The 12,395-nt window shown below is 35.0% G+C and overlaps 1 protein-coding gene across 3 annotated transcripts in view; it reads right to left on the bottom strand.

Moving 5' to 3' along the window:
- The window catches only part of EHBP1 (EH domain binding protein 1), a 345,442-nt gene that overhangs the window by 175,685 nt on the left and 157,362 nt on the right, over positions 1 to 12,395 (bottom strand). For all 3 annotated transcript variants that reach the window (XM_012639212.1, XM_012639213.1, XM_012639210.1), the window contains exons 6-7: positions 12,169 to 12,350; positions 9,514 to 9,653 (exon numbers count right to left, since the gene is read on the bottom strand). In XM_012639212.1, the coding sequence (XP_012494666.1) occupies positions 9,514 to 9,653; positions 12,169 to 12,350 (322 nt within the window). The remainder of the gene's footprint in view (positions 1 to 9,513; positions 9,654 to 12,168; positions 12,351 to 12,395) is intronic.

Raw genomic sequence — 12,395 nt, 5'->3', positions numbered from 1 at the left:
GACTATAATAAATGGAGAGATAATTTCTATTCATAGATTGAAGAATTCAATATTGTTAAGATGTCACTTCTCCCCAAAACAGTCTATAAATCAACTCATTGCCAGTCATAATCTTAGCAGGCTTTATTAAAAAACAGAAATTGAAAAGCTGATTCTAAAATACATTTGGGGATGCAAAGTAACCAAAAGAATCTTGAAAAAGAGCAGAATTATAATACTATTACTACCTGACATCAAGATTTACTATAAAGCTATAATAATCAAGATAGTATAATACTAGCACGGGACAGACAAATAGATCAATAGAACCAAACAGAGTCCTGAAAGAGACCCAGGTTTATTTGGTCAATTAATTTTCAACAATTTTGCCACTATAATTCAGTGGGGAAAAGAAATTCTTTTAAATAAGTGATGCTGGAACAACTGGATGTCCAAATGGAAAAACATGAACCTTAATCCCTACATCTCAACATACATCAACATTAATTCAGGGTAGTTCATAGACCTAAATACAAAAGCTAAACTGTAAAGCTTCTGAAAAAAAACAAAAACATAGGATGATATGTTTGTGACCTGAGAATAGCCAGAGGGTTCTTACACAGGACACAGAAAGTAATACGCATGAAAGAAAAATTTGATAAATTAAACTTCATCAAAATTAAAAATGTATACTCATCAAAATAGATCACTAAGAAAATGTATGAGCAAGTCATAGATGAGAAGAAAATAGTCACAAAGTATATGTCTGACATTGGTCTTGTTTCCAGAATAGATTTTTTTTTAAATGTCCTACAACTCAATAATAAAAAGACATTATTTTGTTTAAATGGACAAATGTTTGAACATATGCTTCACAAAGAAAGATACATCGCTGGCCAATAAGTAATGAAAAAGATGTCACTTGGTATTAGGGAACTGCAAATTAAAATAACAGTGAGATACAACTCCATACCCAGTAGAATAGTTAAAATTTAAAAGACTGATAATACTAAATGTTAGCAAGGACATGGACCAACTGAAACTCTCATCTGTTGTTGACAGAGTGTATAATGGTACAATAACTTGGGGAGTTTCCTATAACACCAAACATATATCTATCCTCTAACCCAGCAATTCCACTCCTTGGTATTTATCCCAAAGAAAGGATATGTCTACAAAAAGACTTGCACAAAGATGTTCATAGCAATTTTATTCATAAGAGCCCCAAACTGGAAACATGTCAAGTGTATACTAACAGGAGAATGGCTAGACGAACTGTAGTATGTTCATGAATGGAATACTATTCAACAATAAAAATGAACTACTGATATGCACTACAACATAGATGTATCTCAAAACATGATGCTGAGTGAAAAAGGTCTTACATAAAAGAGTACATATTACGTGATTTTATTTATGTGATAGTTTAAAAAAAGGCAAAACTAATCTTATGTAAAAAACATTAAAATAATGATAGCCTGTGGGGCTGGGGATGGACTGAAAGAGGCAAGAGAGAACTTTGGGGTATGATGATAATGTTCTGCATCTTGGGTCACACGGGTGTACACATTTGTCAAAATTCACTGAATTGTAAAATTTAAGATTTGTGCCTTTTAGGCGTGTGCATAAGTAAAATACTGGAAGACAACATCTAAAAATTGTAGTAAATATGTTAGATTAGTAAGAAAATGAATGATTTCTAACTTTCTGATTCATTGATCTACTGTGTATTATAGCTAGTCTCGTCTCCAAAGACTGTCCCCTAATCAACTGTGCCTCCCAATATTTGTGCTCTTTTGTAGTCCCTTCCCTTACTTCTGGGCCAGCTGTGTAAATCACTATTAACCAATAGAGTGTAGTGAAAGTGACTGTGTAACTTTTAAATCTAAGTTATAAGATGCCTTGTAGCTTCTTTTTGGACCTCTTATAATGCATGCTCGGGGGAAACCAACTGCCATGTAAAAAGTCCAACTACCTTAGACTGCTATGCTGAGAGGAAACCCAAACTGGCCATGTGGACAGGTCACTTGGAGAGAGAGGGATGCCTGGCCAGCCCCCACTTGTTCTAGTCTTTCCAGCTGAAATACCAAACATGTGAATGAAGAAGCCATTTGGACATTTGGTTGTGTCAGGCTTTCAGATGACTTCAGTCCCAGCTGCCATTTAACTGCAGTGAACTACCCAGCTGAGTCCAGTCAACCCACAGAACCGTGAGAAATAATAAGTTATTGTTTTAAGCCACCAGTTTTGGGGGTGGTAGCTTAAACTATAGCATTTCTATAGATAAATGAAACATTACAGATAGATACATGCATATATACATGGACATATAAATACATAGATGCACAAAATGTACTATTTCTATAATTAAAAAATAAATTTTATATTATTCTGCCTTTATAAACATGATGCCAAGTATTATGACTCTCATTCAGTTAATTTATTCATTTACAACATACATTAAGTACCAGATATGTGCTAAAAACTGCTAGAGATACAAAATGAACATGACATAGATGCATAGCTGTTGAATTCCATTATTTTACACGTTAAGTGTGTGAGGGGAATGTCTGGGGTCATGAAGGTAGAAATGACCACAAGACAATTGGAAATTCAAGTCTAGCACTCAGTATATATTTCAGAATTACCTTAATTTGTATGTGTGCTTAAGTCAAGAGAATAGATGAATTCTTCCAGGAAGAGAGATTTAGAGAAAAAAAAGAATGGGGCCTACAATGGGATCCTAGGCAGAGAGAAGAGTGGTTATTAAGAGACAGACCACAACAGAGCTATCAAAGAGACAGGAGGAGAATAAGGGGATACTAGTGTCCTAGAAGAGGCAGAAGGAATTTTAAGGAGGGTATGGTTAATTATGTTTATTCTCACAGAAGTCAAATATGATAAGAACTAAAAAGTATCCAGTACAATTGCCAATTAGAATATATGTTGGTTACCAGTCTGAGCATGAGTGAGACCCCGTGTCTACAAAAAATAGAAAAATTAGCAGAGCATGATGGCACATGCCTGTAGTCCCAGCTACTTGGGAGGCTGAGGCAGTAGGATCATGTGAGCCCAGGAGTTTGAGGTCGCAGTGAGCTATGATTATGTCACTGCACTCTAGCCCAGGTGACAGAACAAGACCTTTTCTCAAAAAAAAAGGAATATACACTGGTGACCTCGGAGTGGTTTCAATAAATGTGCAGTCAGTAACAGGGATGGATAAACACGAGGATAAAAACAGATTGTAGGCCGGGCGCGGTGGCTCACACCTGTAATCCTAGCATTCTGGGAGGCCGAGGCGGGCGGATTGTTTGAGCTCAGGAGTTCGAAACCAGCCTGAACAAGAGCGAGACCCCGTCTCTGTTGAAATAGAAACAAATTAATCGGACAACTAAAAATATATAGAAAAAATTAGCCGGGCATGGTGTCACATGCCTGTAGTCCCAGCTACTTGGGAGGCTGAGGCAGGAGGATCGCTTGAGCCCAGGAGTTTGAGGTTGCCGTGAGCTAGGCTGACGCCATGGCACTCTAGCCCGGGCAACAGAGTGAGACTCTGTCTCCAAAAAAAAAACAGATTGTAGTGAGTTGAAGGTAGGTAAGAAATTATAGATTATTATGTTTCTTACATAAGATTAAGAGGGACTGGCCAATTGGTGGTTTAGGGAATTTTGGTTTTTAATTTGGGAGCAACTTTATCATATTAATAAGCCACTGGGAAGAAACAATTGGAGAGAGAATGGTTAAAGATGCAGGGAGAGCAAATACTCAGTGTCTACTTTCCTGCCTGAAGCAGCTCATCTCTTTCCCATTATGATCTGCTACAGTATTGAAACTCACCTTAAACCTGTTAGATGTATCCATAAATCAAATATTTTGGGGCATAAACATGTGAGAAAAATGACATCTTTTCGACCTTGATCTCTGCCAGGAAGTTGAAGTGTTACTATTTTAGTATAAGATAGATGAACCTGTATAGAATTTTTTTTTTTTTTTTTTTTTTTAGAGAAGAATGAGAATGCCACAAGATTTGCAGGTATGTTCTAGCTCTAGGAAGTTTATTTTTTTCATTTAACTCAACTACAGACTTTCTTAAAAGGAAAAAGCCACCTACTCTTTATGCCACCACCCCATCCCCCATTTTTTCTTCAATGTGATAATCTCCAGTGGTCAATTTCGATCTTCTTTTGCCTTCCTAACAGCAAAAAAGAGTCTCAAATTACTTGACCCTTTGCTTCGATTGCCTGCCCCTAATTTAGTTTCTCCTCTTATTCTCATCAATGCGAAGCAAGGCCAAAATGACACACTGTTGCAATAAATGTTCTTCACTGTAAGTGTATTGCTCAATTTGAGTAGTAGTGTGTTATATTTGATTGCACTATTACATAGCATTGTTACCATTTTCCAAATGTGTAAACTTTCTGTGAAACAAGGCTTTATTAAGTAGTAAAATATTATATAAATATATTGGGTTGGGGAATTTTTTTGGGTCATAGTAGTATATTACTTGGAAAGCTTCCTATTGAAAAAAAATCCAGGAATAAATTTTTGTTATAAATCTTCTTTTAAGTTAACTTTTTCTGATTATAAACATACTTATTATAGAAAATTTGGGAGAAACAGAAAAGTACTTCTTTTGAAGGAGAAATAAATAACAAAATTATGTATTTTAGGCTCAGACCCACATAACAACTGTCAATTGAAGTATTTGCATGGCAAGTGTCATAGACTATCCCGAACTAAATATCCCTCATTGCAGTAGAACTACTCTCTACATAATCACCTAACACACAAATATGACACTTATCTATCCTGGATTCCTTTCCCTATCTCGTGTCAAATTAACCATCAAATCTTAATTTATTATTTAATTAACAAATATATATTGAGTGCCTTCTGTTACAGAGTAGTCATATTTGTCTTGCTTCCTATCCTGTTTTTTTCAAATGTTGCCACCACGTTGCTGCAGGAACAATGTTCCTAAAATATAGATTTGATCTTTCAATGGATTCCCATAGCTCTCAGAGTAAAGTTCACATTCTTTAGTTTGGTCACAATAACTTTTATGGATATTGCCAGCCTCATCTCATTCTATTTCCTATCCTTGGCATCTTAAACACCAAACAACTTGCATTTTCTAAGTATGTCATGTTCTCTTTGCTTCCCTGTTGTCCTGAAGGAATGCCATCCATTTCCTTTTTTTTTTTTTTTTTGAGACAAGGTCTTACTCTGTCTCCTACGCTACAGTGCAGTGGCGTCATGACAGCTCACTGCAACCTCAAACTTCTGAGCTTGTGCAATCCTCTCGCCTCAGCCTCCAGAGTACCTGGGACTATAGGTGCGTACCACCATCCCCGGCTAATTTTTCTGTTTTTTGTAGAAATGGGGGTCTCACTCTTGTTCAGGCTGGTCTCAAATTCCTGGCCTCAAGCAATCCTCCCACCTTAGCCTCCCTAAGTGCTAGGATTACAAGTGGGAGCCACCATGTCCAGCCCCTTTTATTGTTTTAATAAAAATAATAAATCTATTTGTCTTGTGTTAGCTCAAATGTAGATAAAAATCCAGGAAACCCTTCTAACCTATGGTTGAGTTAGATGGCTCTCTTCTAGCTTCCCATAGCCTGTGAAGCCATCTCAATCAATATTTATATTATAGTGTATATTTATCATGTATCATATATTACTTGTCTATCTGTCCCATTAAAATATAAAGCCATGAGAGCAAGTAGTAGCACAGGCATGTAATAAATACTTGATAAATGTTTATTAAATTGATAAATAGTATTTCTTTCAAGGTTGCTTTTTTATGATTTGGATTAACATTTATTCACATATCAAATAAAGGGAGCATTTGTATAGATAATCAAAATCAACTTTTCATTCTGTTAATATGAATGAAAGTTCTAGAAGCAGAAGTTCTAGGACTAAAGTAAGGATTTATTAAGCTAAAGATAAATAGGGGAAACTATGAAAGGAAGAACGATTTGTCATTAGTGAAGAGAATGGAAAGAAGAAATTACTTTGGGTTAGTTCATGAGGAAACGATCATCAGTGGTTTTTAGATATCACTAAAAGCATGATGATGGGGAGGAAGTATTCTAAACATTCAGAAAAGTAATTCAGTCATGTAACAGCATAATCTTCATAGTATTTAAATAAATGCCCACACTGTACCTAAAACTGTGGAACAGTATTAATGTTTTGAAAGGAAGGAAAAAGTCTAATATTTCTTCAATATGCTCTATAGTGCTAATTATATAAGATGTTTAATAAATGATTTCTACTCTCAGTGAGATTACATTTAAGAATATAAATAAAATGTCTTAGCTATATAAAGAAAATTACAAGTCTTAGAGCATTATTTAAAAATTTTTCCAACTAGTAATTGCACATCTGGGAATATAGAACAAATAAATAATACTAATGTATGTGTTAAAATATGGATATTAATAATATCGTTAGGCTATTAGAATTAATTCATAATGTATTCAAATGCCTTCATACTGCTTAATATTAGCTGGTATTATTAATATTTTATATTTTCAAAGTCAAAAATAAACCATTTGCAAATTTTTAACAATACACAACTAGTAATGAAAAAATCAGTCATGAGACTGGTAATCACTTAACACTGATCCTCCACTCCATTATATTTTTCCTAAAAATTACAAAGTTACAATGACTAGTAGTGGGAGGTAAAGGATCTAATTTATGAGTGAATTCTACCTAATGAGAAATTTGTTACGTTACCTTGAGTCACAATAGGGTTTAAAACTATTGGAGAATAAAATGGAAGAAGATACTTTATAAAGTCTGACTATTCAACTCCTACTGCTGCATCGATTGACTTTTTGTTTCATAAAAGGTTTCTCTATAGCATGTAATGCTATTTGATAGCATCTTACCCACAGTAGAAATTCCTTCAAAATTGGAGTCAGTCCTTTCAGACCCTGCCCCTGCTTTATCAACTGTGTTGCTGTAATATTCTTACTCCTTTGTTGTCATTTCAGTGTTCACAGCATATTCACCAGAAGTAGATTCTATCTCAAGAAACCACTTTCTTTGCTTATCCATAAGAAGCAACTCCTCATCCATTCAAGTTTTATCATGAGATTGCAGCAGTTCAGTCACACCTTCAAGCTCCTCTTCTAATTCTAGTTCTCTTGCGATTTCCACCACATCCGTAGTTATTTCCTCCACCAAAGTCTTGAGCCCCTGAAAGTCAGCCACGAGGGTTGGAGTCGACTCTTTGGTCAAACTCCTGTTAATGTTGATATTTTGACCTCCTCCCACGAATCTCAAATGTTCTTAATGGCGTCTAGAATGGTGAATCCTTTCCAGATGGTTTTAAATTTACTTTGCCCAGATCCATCAGAGGAATCACCATCTATGGCAGCCAAATCTTAACAGAATATATTTCTTAAATAATAAGACTTGAAAGTAAAAATTACTCCTTGATCCATGAGCTGCAGAAGCAACACTCATCTCCTTGTCCATCCCCACCAGAGCTTTTGGGTGATCAGGTGTATCGTCAATGAGCAGTAATATTTTGAATGGAATCTTTTTTTCTGAACAGTAGTTCTCAACAGTGAGCTTAAAATATTCAGTAAGCCATGATGTAAAGAGGTGTGCTGTCATCTAGGCTTTTTGTTGCATTTATAGAGCACAGGCAGAGTAGATTTAGCATAATTCTTAAGGGCCCTAGGATTCTCAGAATGGTAAATGAACACCGGCTTCAACTTAAAGTCATCAGTTACACTAACGCCTAACAAGAGTCAGCCTGTCCTCTGAAGCTTCGAAGCCACGCGTTGACTTCTCTCTAGCTATGAAAGTCCTACGTGGCATCTTCTTCTAATAGAAGGCTGCTTTGTCTGCATGGAAAATCTGTTGTTGAGTGCAGCCACCTTCATCCACGATCTTAGCTAGATCTTCTAGATCACTTGCTGCGGCTTCTACATCAGCACTTGCTGCTTCGCCTTGCACTTTAATATCACGAAGACAGCTTCTTTCCTTAAACCTCAAGAACCAACCTCTCTGCTAGCTTCAGACTTTTCTTCCACAGCTTCCTCACCTCTCTCAACCTTCATAGAATTGAAGAGAGTTAGGGCCTTTCTCTGGATTAGGCTTTGGCTGAAGGGAACGTTGTGCTGGTTTGATCTATCCAGACCACTAAAACTTTCTCTACATCAGCAATAAGGCCCTTTTCTTATCATTCGTGTGTTCACTGGGGTAGCACTTTTAGTCTCCCTCAAGGACTCTTCTTTGCATTCACAACTTGGCTAACTATTTGGCACAAGACGCCTAGCTATCAGCCTGTCTCTGCTTTCAACATGCCTTCCTCACTAAGCTTAATCATTTCTAACTTTTCCTTTAAAGTGAGAGACGTGCCACTCTTCCTTTCACTAGAACGCCTAGAGGCCACTGTAGGGTTACTAATTGACTTAACTTCAATATTGTTGTGTCTCAGGGAATAAGGAGGCCCAAGGAAAGGAAGAGACTCAAGAAACAAAAACAGCTGGTCTGTGGAACAGTCAGAACACCACTCAACATTGCTCAACACAGGTTCGGCTCATGGTGCTCCAAAATAATTACAATAGTAACATCAAAGATCACTGATCACATATCACCATAACAGATATTGTAATAATGAAAAAGGCTGAAGTATTACAAAAATTACCAAAACGTGGCACAGAGACACCAAGTAAGAATATGTTGTTGGAAAAATGGTGCTGATAGACTTGCTCGACACAGGGCTACCACAAACCTTCGATTTGTAAAAAACACAGTATCTGCAAAGCACGATAAAGCAAAGTTCAATAAGCTATGCCTGTAAGTGATAGGTTTAGTTTGGAAAAATCCCTAAGAGGTAAATAGATGATAGCAGTTAAGGGAAATTAATCCAGAAATTAGAGCAATAAATTAACTAAAAGGAATATGTAAATAGTGCTTGCTTTTCGTTATAATTCCTTAAGTGTGATAGCCAAATTGTCAATAAATATTTATTTTTGTTAAATTGTCAATTAACAAAAGAAGTTCAAACACTTGACATCTTAGTAGTTTGCTCAACCCAGCCAGAAGAGATAGCTGCATGGAAGCTTCTAGATAAAAGGATATATAAGATACATACAAATTTAAAACACAGAATGTCCATAATTCCTGTCAATAAATGAACATAAAATAGTAGAAGCTAGCTAGTGTATGTCCTTATTTTGTCCTATCATCCTTTTAAAGCAGATCTTTACTTACAGAGATTTCACACAATGACAAAAGATATATGACCATATTTAGATTGTTTTTACTATAGTTCAAAAAGTTTTATGCTCTTTGACCAATCTTGTACTTGATTTCAAACTACTAAAATCTGTTATTATAATCAGCATGCAAAGTTTTCAGAGAATTAAATGGCATATTTTATTAGAAAGGCTTAAAGGAAAATACACTTTATTAGTGGAATTGTTTTTTCCTGGGAAATGAGAACGAGTTTTTGAACTCTGCAAAAAAAATAAAATAAACTCAGTTTAATGCTAATAAAACCAACCTGTAATTTTTGCTGCCTTTTCCTCTTGGTTCACTCGATTCTCATCATCATCTTCATTATCTTCTTCAAAGTCATCTAAATTGCCAATGTCAGCCTGCTTCATACTCATCAAACTAGCCAAACTTTGCATGTCCTCATCTCTACATCAGTGATTCAAAATATAATACAGTTTATTAAATGACATTGTTTGAAAAATGATCACTGCTTAACAGAATATTAATATATTCCTTTCTATAAGATATGTCAATAAGTCTTTCTGAACAGTTGTACAAGAATGCTGAAAAATCTAAATATTCATTAATTTTTAAATGGCATGTTTAATTAGTAAAAATCAAACAAGATTAAAAACTAACTGGTTAGGAGTTAGTTCAATTCTGTGCTGAAGATCTACGAGAGATAAAAGCTTTCTTCATGGAATTAAAGTACTGTTTCCTGAGCATGAAGTCAGGAAACAAAAACTTGTTTTACAAAACAGTAAGACAGTTTGCAAATCAGGTGAAATCTAGACTTTAAAATATTCAAACTACCAAGAGGAATTAGAACAGAAATTTTTAATATGAAGTCCATAAACCCATTTGGGTTTGTGGGTAGGAGGGAAAGAAAGTTGTAGACCCCTGTAAATCATATTTAAATCTTGGATAAATGTGTATTTTTTTTTCCAAGGGGGCTATAATCTCCCAACAGTTAAGGAACTACTGTAGTAGAAAAAGCATCTTAAAAACAAAGTCTAGTCTTTTAAAGAATTATAAGATTAAAAATGAGCTTGGCTGATTGTCGGTTTAAATACCATGCATTTAATAAAATAGAAACTTTTTTTATCTTTAAGCATTTTAAATACACATTAATAAAGTTTCCCATAAATACTCTAAAAGTCAAATCATTTTTTTATTATTTTCACCTTAAATTTCATATAAACTACAGTGAATGAAACATATTTCTAATGTTATATAGAAATTAATTTCTATTTTGGTATACTTCCTCCAAATTTAGAAAGCCAAATTAAAATATTGTTTCTTTTGTATTATAATGCTTGTTAATAGTCACTTATCTTATAAATATGGTAAGATTTTCAGACTAAACTTGTTTTTGAAATTCTTTGCATTTTATTTCATAAAAGCTTAGAGTTAACAAAATCATTTACCCCTTTTTAAATAAATTTAGTGATACAAAGTCTGTATGAACCAAAAAAAGCTGTATTACCTTACATGAATGCCTTATAAATTGCTCACTTATCAATGGGAGATAATTCCAAAATGTATCATTCTTAAAATTTTAACCAGCTTAATTTTATCACCATAATTTTCTCATATTTTAACCACGAACATTGTTCTTTGGGGTAGGTAACAAGGCAAAGGAGGAGGCAGAGAGGGAGTTTAGGATGTTCTGAGAAAATTCCTATCCAATTCAAATTGAGACATTTGGTTTGGTTGAATTTCCTCTCACCCAGACTCCTATGAATGGTGCTGATTCACTTACAGCTTCTGCCCAGTGGAAGGAAGTCCACCCTCAAAGGATCTTCTCTGAATTTGTTTTTTCTCTTCTGTGTTTCCTTTCCTTTCATTTGGCTTACATTTCAAGGTAAGGTCTTTATTTTTAGATTCTCAGTAGTTAAGTCTACAACTTAAGGTCCTGAGATGCTTCCATTCTGCACTGTCTCCCTACCACACTCACTTACAACCTAATTTCCCAGAGAGGAGGCTTACTGTTATCTGCCAAGTCATTTGCTGCCATTTAGATGAGTGCCAAACATCTCATTTTGACTGACACACAGAATCCAGTCTAATCAGTCACGTAGACATGGCCAATTATAGTAACTACATTCCACTACATCAAATATGTCCAGAACTGTTAGATTGGACTGAAATGTTCATAACTGCCTTCTTCCCTTCATCTTTTAAGTCTAGGCATAGAATTTCCATTTCTCCTGTCCATTCATCTTTCACTCCACTTAGGTACTAACCCTTTCCCAATACTCGTAATACGCACTTCCCCCTGACTTATTAGTATGCAATAACCAGGGTGAACGTTATTTTTTTCTCCCTGCTCTAGGTGTGGTCACCTCATTTTACCCAGTTAGAATTTTACTCTTTTAAGAGACTAGAATTGAGTCTAGAAATCTTTGTGCAATGCTTATTCAGTGCTTAAGAAGTGATTTTTTTTGAAAAGCACAATGATTATAGTAAATTGCTTATCTAACTATACTTTCCTGTACAATTTTTGGAGGGCTGAGCCAAGGAATATGAACTGACAAAAGTTCCCTCAGTTCTTTCACCCTCTTATCCTAAAATTTTCATTTTGAGTTCCTCTCATATCTCAGATGCATCAAATAGCTCTACAAATTAAACTGTCTATACTTCAGACTACTACACTGAAGACACTGAAATATAAAACATTTCTAATACCCTACAATATATAATTTAAAATCTGAAACCACATGTGATCACTTTTATATTATTGTTCATTCTCTGAAGTCAAAAGAGACTATTTATAAATAACAAGGAGTTCATTTAATTCAGCCTCTAAAACAAAGAATGGCAAGAATGACCAGTATGCTATAAGATGTTCAACTCTTGCTGGTCTACTGAGTCAAAAGCTATTTACCTATGATATTTTGAAACATAATGTGAAGCAGCTTGTTTGACAAAAGAAACTTACGTGGCTTTTCCTTCCCTAAGGAAAATGCAAGATAATGAAAACTGAAGAGTGGCGGATATAACTTTTTTAGATAATGGCTTGAACTTTAACTTGACATCAGTCTGAGTTGGCATAGGACTTGCATACTGTTTCATATTGATGCTGCTAGTAGCAAGAGCTTTCCTTCGACCGGAAGGGGATTCCTGGAAGATAAAAAATAATTATGTAATTTGGAATTATTTTATAAC

This window comes from Propithecus coquereli, unplaced genomic scaffold, assembly GCF_000956105.1.
Source record: "Propithecus coquereli isolate 6110/MARCELLA unplaced genomic scaffold, Pcoq_1.0 Scaffold138, whole genome shotgun sequence".
In the NCBI taxonomy this organism is placed as follows: domain Eukaryota; kingdom Metazoa; phylum Chordata; class Mammalia; order Primates; family Indriidae; genus Propithecus; species Propithecus coquereli.
This window is presented reverse-complemented; position numbering and strand designations above follow the sequence as displayed.